This window comes from Beta vulgaris, chromosome 9 (assembly GCF_026745355.1).
Source record: "Beta vulgaris subsp. vulgaris cultivar EL10 chromosome 9, EL10.2, whole genome shotgun sequence".
Lineage (NCBI taxonomy): Eukaryota > Viridiplantae > Streptophyta > Magnoliopsida > Caryophyllales > Amaranthaceae > Beta > Beta vulgaris.
Window position 1 is genome coordinate 24,338,185 of NC_079210.1, and position 20,726 is coordinate 24,358,910.

Consider the following 20,726-nt stretch of genomic DNA (forward strand, 5'->3'; position numbering starts at 1 on the left):
TTATCTGACGACGAGTCCTCGACTGCTTTTTGCCAGGATGACTGCGGCTGATCGTGAGAAGCTCAAACATGAGCTCTTCAAGTGATTTCCTAAGCCTTACCTCAAAGGCTTGAGGGGCTTGCTACTGAGGAATTTTTCCCTGCCGCTCTACTATTGTGCTTGTAATGTTTTTTTTCCACTTGATCTTCTGGCTAACTCAGTTTATCTTCTTCTTTTCAGCTCTTTGCTCACAGCATCATAACTGAAGACTGGGCTCAAATGCTCAGAAAAGAGAATAAAAAGCTCGTCCATCAAGCTACGACGGTCAAGGACAAAGCAATATACGACATTCAGATGGCAAAAACTCTCCACCACTAATCTAGGGAGACCTAGGGAAAACGCTCGGCCGAGCTGGAGTCTCATAATATAAAATACCTCCTTCGCATCAACACTCTGTATAATGAGAAGGATGAGTTGGAGCTCGCCGTAGGAGCTACCTCGCCACTGTTGTCCAACTACGAAGGGAGAATATTCTCCTAAGGGTAAAAAACCTTCGGCTGAAGGAGGATGTGTCCCAGGCATTTGACGATGCCAAGGAGGCTTTAAGTGAGGTCATTGACACCTCCAAGTCCTGGGTTGTGAAGGCCTTTGAGATGCTTTCCGAGCCAGATGACGTTCCTCGCTATGAGTGTCGTCTAGACTTCCAGGAGAGCCTTCATAGAGCTACGGTAGATGTCAAAGAGCCTCCTGTCTTCTAGGAGTCGCCAGATGACGAGAAGGAGGAAAATGCAGCAGCTGTAGAGGCCTTAGTGGATGATCTGACCATCCCCTCTGCCGAATAGAGTACTTAGCTTAGGCCCCTCTGTTGTTGTAACTGGGTTGCAGGCCATTTTCTAACTTAGTTTTTTTCTCTTCTAGTTGAGGTTGCAATCTTTTGAACAAATCGATATATATCTGATTTTTCGTCCAATTTTGTCTTTTTTCCCAAGTACCAAAGTAACTCGTATATTCTAATGATGAATAAATTTTGCTATATCCTCTTAGTATAATGAATAACTCATATTGGTTTACTTGGTTGAATGCCCACTATTTCCCTAACTGACGGATGGGTTCTATCCATGCTTGAATCTCTTAAGTGCCGAAGTCGCTCGTCCTCAAAATATGGAATGACTACCATTAATTCAATATTCTAATAAGCAGTCGACCAATTTTCAATGGACGAGTAGTGTTGCCATAATTTTAACAACTGTTGGCTATGCTCGTGTGACTTTAAGGACACTTTTTCTCTTCGGATAGTTTGGACAGAAAATAACGTCCAGTTGATCGGACGACCACTATTTGCCGGATAGGTTTAGCATGAGTTTTCCAAGGGCCAAAGACGCTCGTCCATAACTAGAGACTAGCTTCAGCCTATGTGCTTCTCAAGCCAAATAGCAAACGGTCCAAGATCATGGTATGGCCATTGCCTAGTCATGGCTAAAGTCAAATAGCAATTCGTCCTAGTTGTCTGGACGACCATTGACCCTACTGATTCTTGGACGGCTTAAGCCTTGCTCAAACTCTTGATGGCGGTCCATCCTCGTAAATGGTCGATTGTTGATGAAGCAATGTATCTTGGAGGGATTCAACTTTACTCAAACTATAAATTACTCTGCATCTCAGTTCCCCCCCCCCCCCCTTCTTGGACGAAGTGGATCCTTCGATGAGGCCACTTGGTCCCAAGAAGGAGAACGGCTAAGAAACATTAATTAGCGAAGAAGTTATAAGGATAAGAGTGGTTGAGCAACTGATGGAAACGGCCAGATCTCCTTATATAGTCGTATTTAATTCATAACTAAGGTAGTCGTTACCCGGCTGGCCTTATGATTGTAAATAAGATTCCTGTACTAAGGTTTCTTATTTCTGGCTCTTTTAGGAGATTTGATGCTTCTCTTTCTAGATATTATCAAGAGGTTGCCGTCAGACATGTAATTAATCTTATAGATTTGTATGTGCATCAAGGAAATTAATGTATCCCTGTTTCAGTGTCCTTTGTTTATATTATGGACGTTTTTGCCTTTATATACTTTGTTACTTAGTTAAAGTTACTTGTTAGACCATTAAGCTGGCCGGTGGTAAAATGCCCCTAAGTAACACTAGTAGAATAAATGTTATTTGCTGTGCTGATATTGCTGCGGTTTTACCTATACGCAGCAATATAACACGCAAAAAGAAAAAAAAAATTGAAAATGACAATATTGCTGCGGTTTCCCGCCAAAAACCGCAGCAATATTATTCAACGGACAAATTTTGAAAAACATGTGGGCCCATAGCAGCAAATATTGCTGCGGTTTCCACGTGGAAACCGCAGCAATATATTAAAAATAATTTTAAAAAAATAAAATTTTATATATTGCTGCGGTTTATAATAAAAAACCGCAGCAATATCCCATTTATTTCATATAATAGGCGCTAGGGTTTGGGGACACTCGCATTTCAGTCTTTTCCTCCTTTCTCTCTCCTCCTTGAAATCTCCTTCCGTCTCAGCCGTCATTCTTCTTCATCTCGTTCTCTCACCTCGAAATTTCAGCCGTCGTTCTTCTTCATCTCGTCCTTCTTGCCTTCACCCTTCTCAGCCCGTCGGCCTTTCTATTCTTCGTCGGCCGTTCACTGAAGAATCCGACCATTCAATTCGTCGTATCGAAGGAGAGAGAGAGAGAGGAGTTCGAGAGTTTCATTGAGGGTTTTGTTCATTTTTTATACCGTTTAGGGCTAGAAGTTTTTGGACTTTCGGGGCTTTCTTGGTGCGTTTGTCGGTGAAGCTTTTGACATTCCGGTAAGTTCGTCACATTTCTTTTTCATTTTTTGTTCCTGCTACGATTTTCCGGCGAGCCTTCACTGTTTTTTCTTTGATTTCCGGCGATTCTCATCAGACCGCCTGCTGCCACATCCGTGAACACAGTCGAATCTGCCTTCGGTCGAGTTTCATCAACACCGAACTCCTTCATCTGCCTTCGTCGCCTCGTCGGCCGTTAGTATCATCGGCCTCCGTCGGCGGTTCCTTGGTGTTTAGTTTTTTTTCCTGTTTTCTTCCTTTATATTTAAACTTATGTATTTTTCATTTTCTTTATTTTTATTTTAATTAAGATCGAAACTTCTGTATTTATTTTTGTTGTCATTATTTTTTATTCTAATTTTGGATTTAGATGTAAATTTCTGTAATTTTTATTTTCTTTATTGTTTTTATTTTTGATTTAGATATGATGTTTAGGATTGTCTTCCATTAATATTTTATGAATTTGAATGTTGTTGTTATGCTTATGTTGTATTTTCGCTGGTTGATAACTTGATATGACGTTTTAGTTACTTTAGTTTTTATTGCATTATAAGTATTCTTAAAATTGATGATTTTAATTTTAAAAAAAAAAAAAAAAAAATTTTTGAAAAAATGCACATATTGCTGCGGGTTTTGTGCAAAACCGCAGCAATCGGTGTTTCTTTTTAATATTAAAAAAATACATATTGCTGCGGTTTTTGGAAAAAAACCGCAGCAATATGTTCAAATATTGTTGCGGTTAAAAACCGCAGCAATATATTAATTACCTATTGCTGCGCCCTTAATTGCTGCGCCCTTAATTGTTGCGCGCACAATACCGCAGCAATAGGGCACTCTTTAACCGCAGCAAGTAGCATTTATTCTACTAGTGTAAATAACTGTAAGTAAAAAGTAAATAAGCAATATAAAGTAGAATTGTATTATATGAATTTTGCTTGGCCAAAGACCAAGGTACATGTATACATCTCTATCTTTCTTCTTTGTGCCAAGGCACTTGTGTTAAAAACTATTAACTACAAGGTTTTCTTGACGACTCAGATGTGATACTTTTTCAAGGTATCCGAGTTCCAAGTCTACTGAATAGGACGTCCACTCATGTCTTGGAGACGACAAGTACCACTTCGCACTTCTTGAACGATTAGATAGGGCCCTTCCCAATTTGGTGTCAGCTTACCTAATTCTTTGGCTCTTCCGACAGCTTCCATCTTCCTTAGGACCAAATTTCCCACTTTGAGCGGTCGTCTAGCGACTCTCTTGTTAAAATCCCGAGCCATTCGAAGCTTGTACAATTGCATTCTTAGCAGTGTATTGCCCCTGACCTCGGGTACCTGGTCAAGAGTCGTGCGTAAGGCAGCCCAATTGGCTTCTTCTGTGTAAAGCATGACTCTCAAAGTAGGTACTTCAATTTCAATGCGCAATACAACTTTAGTGCCATAGACTAGCATGAAAGGGGTCTCTCCATTAGAATTCTTGGGTGTGGTTCTGATGGACCATAATACCAACTATAACTCTTCCACCCATAACCCTTTGGCATCGTCCAGCTTCTTTTTGATGCCACTCGACGGGATTTTGTTGAATGATTCTACCTGCCCATTGGCTTGTGGGTGAGTTACAGTCGCAAAGTGAGCTTTTATCTCTCTTCTTGCCAACCAATCTCTCAGTTTTTGAGTCTTAAACTGTGATCCATTGTCAAAGACGATGGACTGCGGCATGCCAAATCTTGTAACAATAATGTTTTTCCAAATGAAACCTTTGACATCATTTCTTGTTAGTCCCTAAATAGCTTCGGCCTCAACCCATTTAGTGAAGTGGTCCATAGCTACAATCACAAACTTATTCTGCCCAGCCGCCACAGGGAAAGGTCCCAGGATATCCATGCCCCATTTGGGAAAAGGAAGTGGGAACAAAATTGGAGTCAAGTAGTTGGATGGCTTCTGGCGGATATTATCATGCTTTTGACAACTCTCGCTTTTTTTGGCATAAACAAGGGCGTCTTGATTTTAACAACTATGTGGGAAGCACAAGCTCCTTCATGGAGTTCTGTCAATACCTATAATCCATCCTCTTTGGTGATGCCCTTGAGAAAAGGACGGTTGAATGCTTTGTTGTAGAGAGTCTCATCCCATAGCTTAAACCATTTGTCTCTTACTTTCACATACTTAGCTTCTACGGGATCAGAAGGTAGCCGACTTATTTTCTTGAATTCTATAATAGGCTTCATCCAAACTACCCCTCAGCTAAGAAACATCACTTGCTCTTGATCAATACTCTTTTTTTCCTTTACCTCCCAAAATATTGTTCTTGGTGCATCACACTCAGCTGAGCTGGCCAATATTGAGAGAGCATATGCTTAGTGATTTTTTGACCTTGGAACTTGGTCAAGAACAAATCGTTTCAAGGGCTCAATATCATCCTTGATCAGACGCATATATTTGCTCATAGATGCTTCTTTACATTCAAAGTCTCCATTGACTTGACTGATGACTATAAGAGAGTCCGATTTAGCCTCAATCTCTAGAGCTCCAGCCTCTTTGCACATTTTTATCCCAGCCAGAAACGCTTCATACTACGCTTCATTATTGGACGCTTGAAATGGAAACCTTAGTGCATACTCAAACTTATCTCCCTCTAGAGACTAACATATTATTCCTGCTCCACACCCATTGATGGTAGACGATTCATCCACCATGAGCGTCCAGTGCTTCCTTCCTTCAGCTGGATCTATTATAGGTTCTACAGTTAGCCGAGTAAGCTCAACTATAAAATCTGCCAAAGCCTGCCCCTTGATCGCCTTTCTAGTTTCAAAAGTTAGTTCAAACATGTTCAACTCTACCGCCCATTTGAGCATTCGTCCTGAGGCTTCCATCTTTTATAAAACTTGCTTCAGAGGTTGGTCAGTATAGACTAGTATACTGTGGGCCAAAAAGTACGGCCTCAATTTCCTGCTGGCCATAACAAGTGCCAACCTGAACTTCTCTACCAGAGGATACCTACACTCCGCGCCTTTGAGCACATGATGCACAAAGTACTTTGAAACTTGTATGGATTCTCTTTTAGCCAACAAAACACCACTTACAGCTTGAGGTGACACGGCCAAGTATAGAAACAATTTTTCCCTCTCGGCTGGGCTGACCAAATGAGGCCATTGACGGAGGTGATCATTTACTTGCTGAAGCGTTTGTTTAGCTCCTTCTGTCCACTCAAACTTGGCTTTATCACCTGACATGGAGAAAAATCGTCCAAGGGATGCTAAGCACCCGGTCAGACGTTGTACTTCCTTAATCTTGGACGGAGATGTCATATTCAAAATCGTCTGGATCTTCTCAGTATTAGCTTTTATTCTCCTTTGATTGACCAAGAATATTAAAAATTTCCCTGCTACCACCCCACTGACACATATCTTGGGATTTAATTTCAATTTGAATTTTCGGAAGGTTTCAAACGTTTCTCTCAGGTCGCCAATATGACCTTGCTCCTGCCGGCTTTTTACTATCATATGATTGATATATGCTTCCATATTTCTTCCCAGCTACGGCTCAAAAACTGTGTTGATTAGCCGCTGAAAGGTGGGTGGTGCATTCCGAAGACGGAAAGGCATCCTCAGCTAGCCATAAAGCACTTTCTCTGTGGTAAATGATGTTTTGTCCTGATACTCTGACCACATGAGGATTTTGTGGAACCTATAATAGGCATCCATGAAAGTCAGCAATGCATGGCCAGCCGTGGAGTCTACTAGTCGGTCTTCTTCTGACGAACCGGCTTCAAACTTAGATCTATATTCAGCTTGTGAACTGCTACTTCAGGAATAAATCTCGACATTTCTTCAATATTGTAGGCAAACACATCCTCAAACTCCTTTACCAACCTTACTAGCTTAACCTTCAAGCTGGGGGCAAGAGCAGACCCAATCTTCAATGTCCTTTCTGGACGAGAATTGTCTAAACATATGTGCTCTGGTACCTCTACAAGCTCTGGAAGCTCAAGTGCGGCGCCCATGATGGTCACCACTTCTTCTGACAATGGTGTTTCATCTTTGACGGCGGGCATGTATTTTCTCTTCTTGCCTGGTAAGAGGCTGGAGGGTCTGCTTGGAAAAGCAACCTGCGTCTGAGGGCTTTCAACTACCGACGACCTTAGAGCGTCCACTTGACTTTTTACAAACTCGACCGATTTTCTCTCACCAGTTATCGTTGCCTGATCTGGCTTCTCTGTTTTCCATGATGAGGGTCTCAAAGTTGTGAGGTAGCATTCTTTGGCCGCTTGATGGTCTCAATATAAAGATCCAATTTTGCTACCATCGCATTCAAACTTCATGAGCATGAGATGGGTGACTATTACAGCCTTAATATGATTCAACGTTGGTCGTTCAAGTATGACATTATAGGCAATCAAGTCTTTGACGACTAAGAATTTAACAAATAATGTCCGAGAAGCCTTCTTTTCTCCAACTCGAACTGGCAATTGTAACTGATCCCATTGGATGGATGACTCCTCCCCCAAACCCGATAATTGAGTGATGAACTGGGACTAAGTTACTCTTGTCAAACTTTAATCTAGACAAACAAGCAGCACTTATGATGTCCGTGGAACTTCATGTATCAATCAAAATCCTTCTGACTCTCATATTCGCTATTTTCATCTCCAGCACCAAGGGATTGTCATGGGGGGTTTTAAACTTTCCCCGATCCAACTCGCTGACTACCACTTTAGGGAATGGATCAACATCTTCCTGATTGGTGAGCAAAACTTGGCCAAGTTCCCTAAGATAGTTCTTGTGCCCTCTATTGGTCGGCCCACCAGCAATAAATCCTCCTGATATTACGAGAACAACATCCTCTTCAGTACTTTTGCTTTCTTTCTTTCTGCTCTAATTAACGATCATCTTTCTTCTCAAACTTCCTTCCCCCTTGGGGAAAGTATGAATTCATCTTCGCTTTTCGAGCTAAGTCCTCCAAAGCTCTCTTGAGGTGCTTACACTCGTTAGTCTCATGGCCACAATCCTTGTGAAAGTGGCAATACTTGTTTCTATCCCTGTTTCTATAGGGAGTCTTCATCTCTATCGAGCCTTAAGCTCATGCTGATCTTTAATCTCCATAAGAATGGAGTACTGGTCTTTGTTGAAGGCTATGGGTTCTGCCGAAGTTTCATATTCTCTTCTTTTACTTCATCGGGACGAAGTTGTGGTCTCCGTCAGGGCCCATGTCTCAGCTTTTTTAGGATTATTTTTCTTTGAATGAGTTGATTCTTCAACCTTTTTAGGATCTAGGTGCTTTGCTTCCACATTAACTTCAGTAGCATGGATGAATGCTTCAACCTCTCTGAGAGCCTCAGCTAAAGTAGCGATCTTCTTCTTCACAAGATCAAATTTAAAGCTTTCCGACCTCAAACCTCTGATGAAGGCGTCAAATCCACCCCAGCATTGAGGTCCTAAATCCGTAAAGCTTCCAAATTGAATCTCTTGATAAAAATTCTCAAATCCTCTTTTGGTCCTTGGATAATCTTACCGAAGTGCATGCTAGTCTTTTACTCTTGCCGATTTGCCACAAAATGACTGGTGAAGAGGTACCTGAGTTTTTTGAAGTTGTTAACTGAGTTAGGAGGAAGATTATTAAACCATTTCTAATCCACACCTTTTAGGATGGATGGAAATTTTTTACATCAAGTCGCATCATCCACAGCATGGACATACATTTGGTGCTTATATGCAGATAAGTGATCATCTGAATCAGTGGTTCCGTCAAAAGGTTCTATTGGAGGAAGCTTAACCTTTGGGAAGGGGGGCGCCTCCTGATTTTGGTCAAAAACGAGGTCGGCTAGTTAATCCGGAGAGCTCACGACTGTCCCTTAGTGGGTATGTGCTCCCTACGATATTCCTTTAGCACCGGATTGGAGGAGGTGTTTGCGTGTACAGGTCACCTCTACACAATAAGTTGTAACATTGTCTTTTCATGCCTTGGATGAATAGCAGAAGGACCCAAACTTCTCCCCTCTAATTTGGATGGCAACCTCAATGGAGGATCCCTCAGATATGGGGTGCAACCTGTGGCCAAACATTGTAAGGTTGCAGCCTTTTTCGCCTCCAGATACTCTTGAGCATATGTTTCTATCCGATGCCCATTCGGATGAGCGTTATTTTTAGTTATGACTACCAGCTTCCAGTCCATCTTCCTTCGCTTTTCGCTAACTTCTGGTTTCCTTTCTGTGCTTGGCCTCTTATAGAGTTCCTGACGAACAGGCCGACTTCGTCCGGGATGGTCCTCCTGAGAATGTTTCCTAAGAGGGTTGACAAAAACCGGATTTGGGTTAACTTAAAAAAATAGTATATTACTCTTGATTTGTTCCTGAACGACTGCAATCATCTTAGTCTGAAAATCATTCAGGACAATTTCTAGATGGGCAGCAGCCACTGGACGCTCAAGGTTTTCCTGAATGACAGGCTCTCGACTTCGTCCAGGAACATTGACAATAGTCAGGCGGAGGCATATCCCTTCCTCGAGGTGGCCTTTCATCATCCACCATTTCTTCAACTCGAATATCAAAACTTCGGTTTCATGCTATATTGGATGAGTGACAGTCAGTCATCGTTGCGTCTCCCTACAGACGGCGCCAAATTTTACGTATGAGTAGAAAATATACTACTGTTCCTCAACAGGTTCTTCGATGGAGACTTGTGCAACAATATCCCGGTCAAATAATCCCGAACCTGCAAAAAGGGATCCACTCTGGAGGTTTTGGTGGTGGCTCCCCCTCGGAAGCTTAAGTCATGTATTAGGAGTAAAAAGGGAAAGATTAGAGAGATAAAGTAGAGAGATTTTTCACAAAGTAATAGTATACACTGCCCTGAAAAAAAGGTGTATTTCTCCTAATTTCAGGGATTTTTTATTGTGTTTGGAGTGATTTTTGTACCTTGAGGTCCCCCTAATTTAAGGACACTTGATTGGCTAAGCAATGGGAGCATTGCACGTGTCAAGCAATGATTGGGAGGTACACATCATTCAATCATATGCAGATGTTTTTTAGGGCTATGGGCCTGAGTGTATGCCAGACCAAGGAGATGGGTTTGTACTATCTGATTTTGGGCTTGTACTCTTTTTTGCAAGTAGGAGACACGTGGACGCTCCAGATGAATCCACGTGTCCCTTGGAGAGTCGTTGACTTCCAGGCTATAACAGGTCTTGTATAACGATACGCATAAGGAGCAATCTTGAAGATTGAATGGACATTTTATGGAAATTCGAAATGTTGAATTATACGTTTGAAGTGTTTGGAGAATATTTTCGTAGTTATAAGTGTATCAAATTCGTAGGAAAAACTATAGTGGTGTTTGTCAAACAGAGTAGAACACGAGGCTATTTATCAGAAAATAATTCTAAAAATCGCGCAAAGGATTAAAAAGCTCACGTGTATTTGGCGCAGAGAGCGTGCGTTCCCAGAGCATGCCACTCCGCCAGGCGCAGGCTACATGCCTAGCAGCATAGGAGCTTTGTGTGTTTGTGTGTTTCACTGACTGTCTCAATGTTGGCCAAGCGAATTCTGGTGCGCTTGACGCATCCGGCTACACGTCGCACCAACTCGGTTCTGGACGGATTTTGTTTGTTATCCGAAATAAAAAGATTATTTTATATCTTGCAGTAACTAATTTAGTTTGGATCCGATAATTGATTATCTAAACGATAGAATCTGATTCTTCATAATCTCTTTTAATTGAAAAACTTTTTTATAATATAATCGGTTTTTTCACCAAAAACCCCCGACAAATCAAGAAATTCACCATATACCCTCAATATTTCATAAATGCACCGTATACCCTTGAGTTTCGAAACTTGTGCACCAGATACCCTTTTCCTAACTGCCGTTAACCTACCGTTAGATTTATTTACGATTTTACCATCATTAAACCCTAATCCTAATTAAACCTAACCCTAATCTAACCCTAATCCTACCCCTAAACCCTCCCCCTTATAAACCCTAGCCCTTGGCAGCCCCCACCCTCTCCCCTCCACCCCACGCCAGCCCCTACCCCTCCCCCTCCCCCTCCCCCTCCGCCGATGTGTGTGCCGGCCTCCCCCACCCCCACCGCGGCTGCTTTTGTCGGCCTCCCCCACCCCCACCGACGCTGCGCGTGCCGTTCATCGCCGACCACCCCCTACGCGTCCGTTCATCGCCGAGCACCCCTCACCCTTCCCTTCGAACACCAAACCGCCACCACTCCCCTTCGAACACCGGCTCCCCTGCGAGTGTGACGCTAATCAGAACTCAACCACGAACAGAGGAGAGAGAAAGCGAGTGCGACGCGTAGCTCCGGCGAGCAGAAGTGCGTGGTGCGTGGTGATTTGCGAGCAGGGGGAGGGGCTCCGCGACGAAAACAGAGGGGGGAGTTGCGCGACGAAAATAGAGAGGGGAGAGGTGGGGTTACGGCGAGGGAGGGGGAGGGGTGGGAGTTGCACGGCGAAAACAGAGAGGGGGGGTGGAGTTGCGGCAGAGGGAGAAGAGAGGGGGGATTGCGGTGAGGAGGGGGAGAGGGTGGGGTTGCGGCAGAGGAGGGGGGGGCGGAGTTGCGACGGAGGGAGGGGAGGGGTTGGGGGCTGCGGCGGGGGTGGGGGTTGCGGCAGAGGGAGGGGTGGGGGGACGGTGGAAGGGGAGGGGGCTGGGCTAGGTTGGGCTTAGGGTTGAGGATTAGGGTTTAGATTTTAGGGTTAGTATTTAGATTAGGGTTAGGGATTAGGTTTAGATTTTAGGGTTAGGAGTTAATTGTGGCAAAATCGTAAATAAAGTTAACGGTGAGTTAACGACAGTTAAAAAAAGGGTATTTGGTGCACAAAAATGAAAAGTCAGGGGTATATGGCGAATTGTTGAAACATTGAGGGTATATTGTGAATTTCTTAATTTGTCGGGGGTATTTGGTGAAATAACCGTAATATAATTAGTTATAATGAATAATTAATTTGGCTTTTCGAAATGGAATTCAAAAATACAATTAATTGTCATTAATAATGTATTAGGCTTTTTAAAAATGAACTTGGAATACATAAGATAGACTTTAAGTTCTTAACACGACTTTGGGCTTAGCTTGTTAGACTGCCTTATCTTTGGACCAGACCAATTAGGACTACGGTATGTTTCATCATTGAGTATTCAATTGGGAAAACATAATTATGTGTCTACCCTTCTAAATATAATTTGTACAAAGAGGTATAAGTTGTCATGTTTTGATAAGTTGACTTTATATTTATTTTCTCCTTCTTGTTCCGTATATCTCTCTCTTGTTCCAGTTCTATTTTGTTTTAACAATATGCTTTCCCATACCCTTTCACAACTCAGCCATAGCATCTGAAAATATGACATTTTCTACTCAATATCTATATTCAACTACAAAATTTCAAAATAAATCACACTAGTTTTTTTTTTACAATTTTATGTCCCATAAAAAATAAGGATTGAATCTAAGAATGGGGAAGAATCACGCCAAAAAAAAAGGGAAAAGGAGGAACTTGGGGTAAAAAAGAAATTCAAGTGCTAGGTATGTGCGGGTCAAAGCCATAACACAAAGCCAGTTCTACTGGTACCTTTTTGTCGAAAAAAAAATATAATACAATTTTGTGCCTCATTTTTTTTTTTATTGGGGAGTTTCTCACAAAAATTACGTTTTATAAAGAAGTTTCCTATAAATTTTCCAAATATTTGTTACCATTTGTAATGACATTGTTTATTATTATGAGTGGAACATTTATTATGCTCAAAAAGTTTTTAGGTGAGGTAATTACTCCATCATTTTCATAAACAACAACTTATTATTTATTTAAGCATAGTTATTAAATTTTGACTTAGGTTTATAATTTATACATATTAGTATATTACAAATAAAAGTAAATGGACTTTTGATTTTAAATAATTTTCTCACCTGCTAATGCAACACTTTGACAATAATATTTTTCATTATGCATCAAAAATTAAAAAAAAAAATTCATATGAACATTTGTATGGAGAACAATCTAACAATATCTCACATACATATATTTTCTTTTTATGCAGATATCTACAAGGGCAAGTCGTTTCAATCATTTCCCCAGAAGAATTTGTGTTATTGTATATGAAAAAAATTAAAGATGTATTCCAAGTGTTAATAATCTAAGTGTGGGCCAAAATTGTCCTCCCTCAAGTGGATAAGCTTACCTCTCGGTTCAACTAAGAAATTTACAAATTATGGCAAATGGCACGGGACAAAATATTGCTTTCAACTTCTGCTCAAAGAATCGAGATTGTACTAACTGTGCGAGACCATGATGGTCATTAATAGGGACACACTTTTAGTATCTTTTGTAGATTGGATGTAAATTATAATCACTCACCTCAACACCTACATTCTTTTTAAGTGGAATTTTAAGAAGTAGATACAGTAAAAACATGTATTTTATTTTTTTAAGATTGATGTGGGATGCTTATTGGGGGAATCGAGCCCAAATAGTATTAGGGTCGTTTCGAGCTCGTTGAAGAATATGAAGGCTCGATTGGAGCTCGTGGCTCATCGGGCCTATTTTTACTATGCTCGACTCGGCTCAAAGTGACTAACTAAAGGCTTTGGCTCGACTTGTGAGAAGCTCGAGGCTCGACCCATTATCATTCAATCCAAAAACTCAACCCAAAGTATATATATTTCCTTACACGTCTATAAAGTCCAAACTTAGCCTTAATATATTGACTTGTTCATATGCTAAGTCCAAACTTAGGCCCAACTAATGAACAAGGCCCAAGCTTTGATAGAATGCACACTAGAGCAAGTTTGTTTTCATTATATAGATGTTACTACCTTGTTCCCTATCTCTATAGTACTATAAGGAAATAGGGGAGCAACGGTGTCCCCATTTGAAATCACATTTTTACCCTTGTTAAATAAATTATATTTTAAGAAAAAAAACTTTAAACAACACTCCTAAACAACTCAAAGTCATCAAAATCAATGCATATCAACAAAAAATTGACAAAATTATTTTATAAAAGGAAATTCCCAAACAATTCAAAGTCATCACGATCAACATAAAATTGACAAAATAATTTAACATAAGGAAATTTACCATAAATTTAAAATGACACATACATATGATTATACATTGATTAGAAAAGTCCATAAACAAAATTAGAAGTGTGTTATTGAAATACTTTATCAACAATAATGTAATATGTAATTCATGATGATTGATAATGTATTTAGAAACTTATATTTTTTTATCAACATTATCGAACCATAAAATAGTTTCAACTCAAACTTTACATTAAAAACAACAAAAGGTTAGTGATATATAATTTCTAATTGCTTTATGCATTATACGTGCCTCATTGATTTCAAATTATTTAGTCATAAAATAGCACAATCAAGAAGAAAAGTTATTCAAAAACTATAGAAAATTGACATGGAAAGAAAAAATTCAAAGGGGTTACTACGAAAAAATAACCAGCAAAGAAAATAATTAAAGCACGCATCGCGTGCATAAATTTCTATTCTATTAGCCGATGTGGATTCAAAAGTGTTTACTCAAGATACGCAATTTCAGATTCCTTTCATGCATATACTTCATTCCATCCTTGTTGTTATTGCTCATGCGTCATCCCCCTCGTTCTACGGCCCACGCCCACGACCCCTTTGACCCGCAGCCCCATACTCCTCTCCCAGCTGCGTCGACATTTAGGCCTCCTTCCCCTGTCTCCTCTACCGGCCCGCTTATACATCAAATCTCACCAGTCCCTCTTTCCACTGATTTGGGCCATGACTCACCCTCTATGCTGCCCCTACATTCAGCCCAGTACTCTCATACACGCCTCCTCCCCTGTGAGGCGTGTGACCCATTATACCCACCAAACCATCCCCACCACCGCCCTCACAGCCCATTACTCGCAGCCAACATGGTATTTTGAAACCCAATCCCAAATATGGCTTAACCATTACCCCCCAGTGCAACTCCACTTAAATCACTCTTTCCCAAATCTAACAAATTAGCCTTGACTGATCCAAATTGGAATGCGGCGATGCAAGATGAATATAGTGCTTTAATTAAAACAGACACATGGGATTTAGTTCCTAGGCCTCCGGGGGTGAATATTGTTAATTGCATGTGGCTTTTTCGTCATAAATATAAGTCTAATGGTGCCCTTGAAAGGCATAAAGCTCGTCTTGTTTGTGATGGCAGGTCTCAAGAGGTTGGTATTGATTGTGATGAAACATTTAGTCCTGTTGTCAAGCCACAAACCATTCGCACCGTTCTCAGTCTTGCTATGGCTCGTAAATGGTATATTCATGAGCTTGATGTCAAAAATGCTTTTCTTCATGGTGCTTTGACAGAAACTGTATATATGCATCAACCCCCAAGTTTGTGGATCGTACAACACCCAGTCATGTTTGTCGCCTCAAGAAGGCGTTATATGGCCTCAAACAATCCCCTCGGGCATGGTACCAACGGCTTGCCAATTATCTTCTACATTTGGGGTTTGTTATCACTAAGAGTGACTCATCTCTGTTCACTTTCCGTTAGGGTACTGCTACGGCTTATCTACTTCTGTATGTTGATGATATTATTTTAGCTACCTCTTCTGCTAGTTTGCGTGAACGCATCATCACTCAGTTAAAAATTAAGTTCCCTATGTCTTATTTGGGACCTCTTAGTTACTTTTTGGGTATTGATGTTACGAGGACTCTATCTTACATGCTTCTCTCCCAGCAGAAGTATGGCCAAGAAATTCTAGAGCGGGCAGGCATGAGTCAGTGTAAACCTGCAGCCACTCTTGTTGACACTAAGTCCAAACTTAGTGCTGACTCTGGTCCTCAATTTTCGAACCCCAACAAATACCGCAGTTTGGCAGGTGCTCTTCAGTACCTTACTTTTACTCGTCCTGATATAGCTTATGCGGTCCAGCAGGTATGTCTTTTTATACATGACCCTCGGGAACCTCATTATGATGCATTAAAACGCATCCTGCGTTATATTCAAGGCACTATTGATCATGGGTTACATTTATATCCATCTACTTCTCTACGCTTAATTACTTATACTGATGTTGATTGGGGAGGGTGTCCAGACACTCGTTGCTCAACCTCGGGATATTGCTGTTTTTTAGGGGATAACCTTATTTCTTAGTCCTCCAAGCGTCAGGCAGCGTTATCTATATCTAGTGCAGAAGCAGAGTATCGAGGCGTCGCTAATGTTGTTGCTGAGTCATGTTGGCTTCGAAACCTACTTTATCTAACAAACAAGTTGGTTAATCATGGGCTGATGAACCTCATGCAGAGGCTCATCCACTCTGGGCTATGCCTCATTCATTGTAGGCTGAGCAGGATGAATACTACCCTTAATGAATGTCATAATATTAGGTTGGTCGATCTCATGTTTTACACAAGGATAAATGGACCTCTCCCTAATCACTATAACACCCATCTTAAGAACCTTTTTGTCATTTTACACCCTCCATAGACTCATCCAATGTTTCTCCTCGTATTAAGTAGAATATGTGTTTAATACCCTATAGACTCACATTTTTCACCATTTCCACTAGATACCACCAACATACTCATAAGGATCAACTATAAATGTCCTCCCTTCTCCACCTACATACTCTAAATACCTCTCTTATGTATGCCTTTTAACTAACCTTCCATGCTAAAGCCTCAAGCACACTAAACCATTTGTTCCCTGAACAGCCTATTCAAAGAAAAATCAATACAAACATTCCCATTACACAACAAATAACACACAACTAATTTACTGTAAACACTAATAAAACACGAGAAATGACCAGCAATCCAGATTTTTTTAATGAAACAACAATTTTATACAACAATTTAACTTTAAACATATAAATTATAACGAATTTATAGTAAGCACAAATAAAAAGGAACAAACATACACAACTGATTTATTGCCCAAAGATAGAAGCTTTCATTCATATTCCAAAAACTTAGAAACGTCACAATTCCAAATGGTTGGAGCAAAATTACTGAAGCACGCACGCAAATGACTAAAGGGAGCTTGTAGCTCCCGCTATGGAGTTCTAGTTATTGAGGAGATGAAGGGTTGCAGAAACTTCAGACATAGCTTTGGAAACAAAGAGGGTTTAATTCGTTTTTTATAGAGGCAAAAGGCATAGCAGTTAATGTGAAAAAAGGGGGGAAAGGGAAATGAGAGGGGTTAATTCAATTTTTAACTGGCTTAGCATGTCACAAGTCTACTAAGACCACGTGTGTAAAAGAAGGGTCATCAATCATCCTACTCAAGATTAATCAAAAATTGGGATTGTTAAAATTGTCTTTTTAAGTTTTTCCTATTCAATTTCGCATACATCCTTTGTTCTTTTTAGTTGTTTTGCATTTGTTGTACTTCATTAAAATAACTTAATCAAGTAAAACATTGTTAAATTCGTCTAAATATATACTCTCTAAATATCAAACTTTTATTAATTTTTTACATGTACAATAAGAAATATTAAATATCTAAGTTGTATATTGCCAAACACGTGAAGGATAAATGAAAAAACAACAAAAATCAAGAGTATATTTTTAATTGTGAATAGAACGTGGTTAATGAACCTCCAACAGAAAAGGCAATCATTTGGAGAAGATAACAGGATTCCTAGAGACGAGAATTGGGTGATTAAACACACTAACTTGGAGATTTGACCACATAGCTGCCGTGTATCGCATGATAGTAGGGCCTTACGTTTCTGAAAAAGATTAGCAGAACCTAGTGCCCCATTCCTTCAAAACAATGTATCCCAAACTATACGAAAACATTCTATGTCACATTTTTTGCTTCTTTCCTCGATGTATTCTAAAACGGACTGCAGATAAAATCTTCACCTCTGAGGAACTTTAAACAATGACGGGACCAAAAACAGAGCTGCAGCCTCTGAAGACCAGACTCGCGGCATAGAGATATGGCAAGAATCGAATTGAATTCACAAAATACAAATTCTACAGCAATCAGAATATAACCAGTCAAAAATTTCATGAAAATTTTGATAGAAGTTTTAGAACATTCTCACTGCAGCAGTCACACAATCTTTCACTAGTCACTATCACTAATTAGAGTAAACGAGTAACAAAAACAAAGAAAATCAAGAACGATTGCAAAGGAAGAAGCGCCAAAAACAGAACTCCAACCATGTATACAGCATTTTCAATAACACCAATTCCTCATTTCTTCTTTCCAGCATCAGCAGCCTTGGTCTGCAAAAGAAACACATGAAACAAGTTAATGAAATACAGCATAGAGAAGCTAAGAAGCAGCCATTAGTATGGAAAGATTCTAACAGCAAAGAGTTTCAAATATCAAAAAGCTAATGATAGAATCATATGAGGTAAGCAATCAAACATCACTAAAACAGAATAATACAAGTCCATTATCCTACCTTCTTAACACCACGAATCTTCTTGGCCCTGTTCTTTCTTTCCTTCATCTGTTTCCTGGATTTCTCAATCTTTGTTGCCAACCCATTCTACACCAAAGAAATCAGCGACAAAGGAGAATAAGTAGAGGATCATAGAAATACGAGAGTGAAGGAGAGCATCTTATAGTGCGCCTTCACAAATGGAACTACAAGTAAGAAAACTGTAATAGAAGGAATCAACATATTTACCCTGATCAGCCTGTACTTTGGTTCATACTTCTTTGCACTGTCAACGGAATCGTAAATCAAACCAAATCCAGTCGATTTACCTCCTCCGAAATGAGTACGGAACTTGAAGACAAAGATAGAATTTGTATCTTTGACATCATACATGCTAGCTAGTTTTTCCTTCAACTCCGTCTTTTAAAAGGGGAAAGAAAGTGGTCAGACAATAGCTTAGGGAAAAACAAGCAGCAGCAGCAAATAGCAATGGACACAACAGAGTACCCTTGAAAGGAAACTAAAGAAAATCCAACAATTGAATGTATATGGGCAAACAATTAGCAAAGAGAAAGGCAGGTTCAAGATTTGATGAAAAAATGTATTTCAAGAGGACAACTTAAAGTATCACAGCCACTGGTAAAAGAAATGACAACTGAAGCCCTGCGTAGAAAACGAGTTCAACGCACTATATCGGGCACCTATGAAGTACGGGTACTTCTTGGTGCCGTTTTGGTACCACGGAAGGGGAAGCTATGTTATGGGTACGCCGGAAATACATCCCCGGCGCGTCTCCGTATCCGTTTATGTGCTACCTAGTCGGGCACAATCCAAATTACAACAGCAATTGTTTACACAGTGAAAACAAATAAAATTAAACTCCGCGTCAACAATCGACGAACATACATAGTTCAATATAAATTTCAAAATAAAGAAAAAACAGCTCATATTGGAGTCTACGGAAAGTAAATAGAGAATATGCCAGAAATCTGCAAGAGCTCATTGATAGTTAGATATCCTCTTCCCATTCTACAATCTGCCACTGGCATACCTACATCTAGACATGTTCCACCCACAAAAGAAAATGTGCACCCTCTCAATAGGGTACAATCCAAATGACCAGGATGATAATTGTCCCAATGACAACATATATTTCACATAAAGAGAAAACAACTAGAGAGAGGGGTACGAACCATGTTAGACTCTACGAAAGATATGCATTAAATCTAGGAGTTGATAATTACATAACCAATATCTCTTCCCCCAATTCTATAAATTTTTAACATACCTAAACCTCAACATATCGCCACTCACAAAAAGACGATATGCATCATAGAGTATGATCCCAATTTGCCAAGTCAGGTACAATAACACAAATAAATAGCAACTTAATCATGACGTCAAGTCATTAAGATGTATGCAACCTTAAGGACCAAAGTCAGACAATAGGTAGCTTAAATGGGGACGGTGGTGAGTATGCCTGTAACATTATATTTTGGCATGACTTTTACTAAAACTACATATATATCTCATATCTCAATGGTAATTTGTCAAAATAACTTCCCTAAACACCCCCCATTTCTGGAACATACCCAACACAACAGTTATTTTTTTCCAAAATTATGAAAAAGAATACCAACATATACACTATTTGCATATATCGAATATCAATTAGGAAAAGCTCTAACTTATACCAGTAGAAAACAAACATAACATGAAGAACATTATCCACAATTTTATATCATTCCGCCGTTTTAAAGATCTTAAATCCCCAAAACCCTCTTAAACACTAGTTTTTCTAATCAAACAACAACGATTCAAAAACTATTAAGAAACTCACACGCATTACTATGATAATAATTCGGAGGAAAAATTAATAAAGTAATCCGCATGAAATTTTAAGCATTAGACAAGATTATTTTAGCTAATTTCAGAAAATTAGCTCACAAAGTAAGATTTGTGTTTAAATTACAGTTCAAACATGAAAAATACCTTGGAGACGTTGGCGCGACCAGGATGAAGAACATCGATGACCTAAAACGCAACAAACGAAAATTCAAACTAATAGGAACGAACAAATTGAGGTAAGCAATTATTATGAAGAAAAAGCATGAGAAGAAGAAAACTGACGAATTGTTTCCGTGAAAGGAGACGATTAGTCATGAACTTGCGAGTTCTGAGAGTAACTGCTTTGTCCGCCATTGTTGCTATGAGGTTTGTGCACGAATTACGAAGTGCTGTTGCTGGCTTGCTGCGGCTGCGGCTTCTGCTACAAACTCAAAGGGTTCACGACGAGGAGAGAGAAGGAAACGAGGGATGCAAGTTAGCTAGGGTTTAATACTTGTGCTTTTTGGGTTTTCCGGAGTTTTATTTTCTATTACGGGCTTTTCCAGTTTTGTGAGCCTAGGGTTGTCAAGTAGTCCGCCCAATTACTGTATTCGGTTAACAATTCAGGAGGTGTTTGGTATTATTTTTTCGCATAAGAAACGGATTCAATTCAAGTAACAAATTGTTTCTACTTCATTCTTAGATTTTGCCCCAAAAGCGCTCATATTTGGAA

The 20,726-nt window shown here is 39.9% G+C and overlaps 1 protein-coding gene across 1 annotated transcript; it reads right to left on the reverse strand.

Moving 5' to 3' along the window:
• Positions 1-17,767: 17,767 nt before the first annotated feature.
• On the reverse strand, positions 17,768-20,502 carry LOC104902812 (40S ribosomal protein S24-1). Its single transcript, XM_010690713.4, has 5 exons — positions 20,297-20,502; positions 20,159-20,200; positions 18,416-18,586; positions 18,188-18,274; positions 17,768-18,005 (listed from the first exon to the last, which is right to left on the reverse strand). The coding sequence occupies exons 1-5, from the start codon at positions 20,366-20,368 to the stop codon at positions 17,973-17,975; spliced, it is 405 nt and encodes a 134-aa protein (XP_010689015.1). The 5' UTR covers positions 20,369-20,502; the 3' UTR covers positions 17,768-17,972.
• Positions 20,503-20,726: the final 224 nt, after the last annotated feature.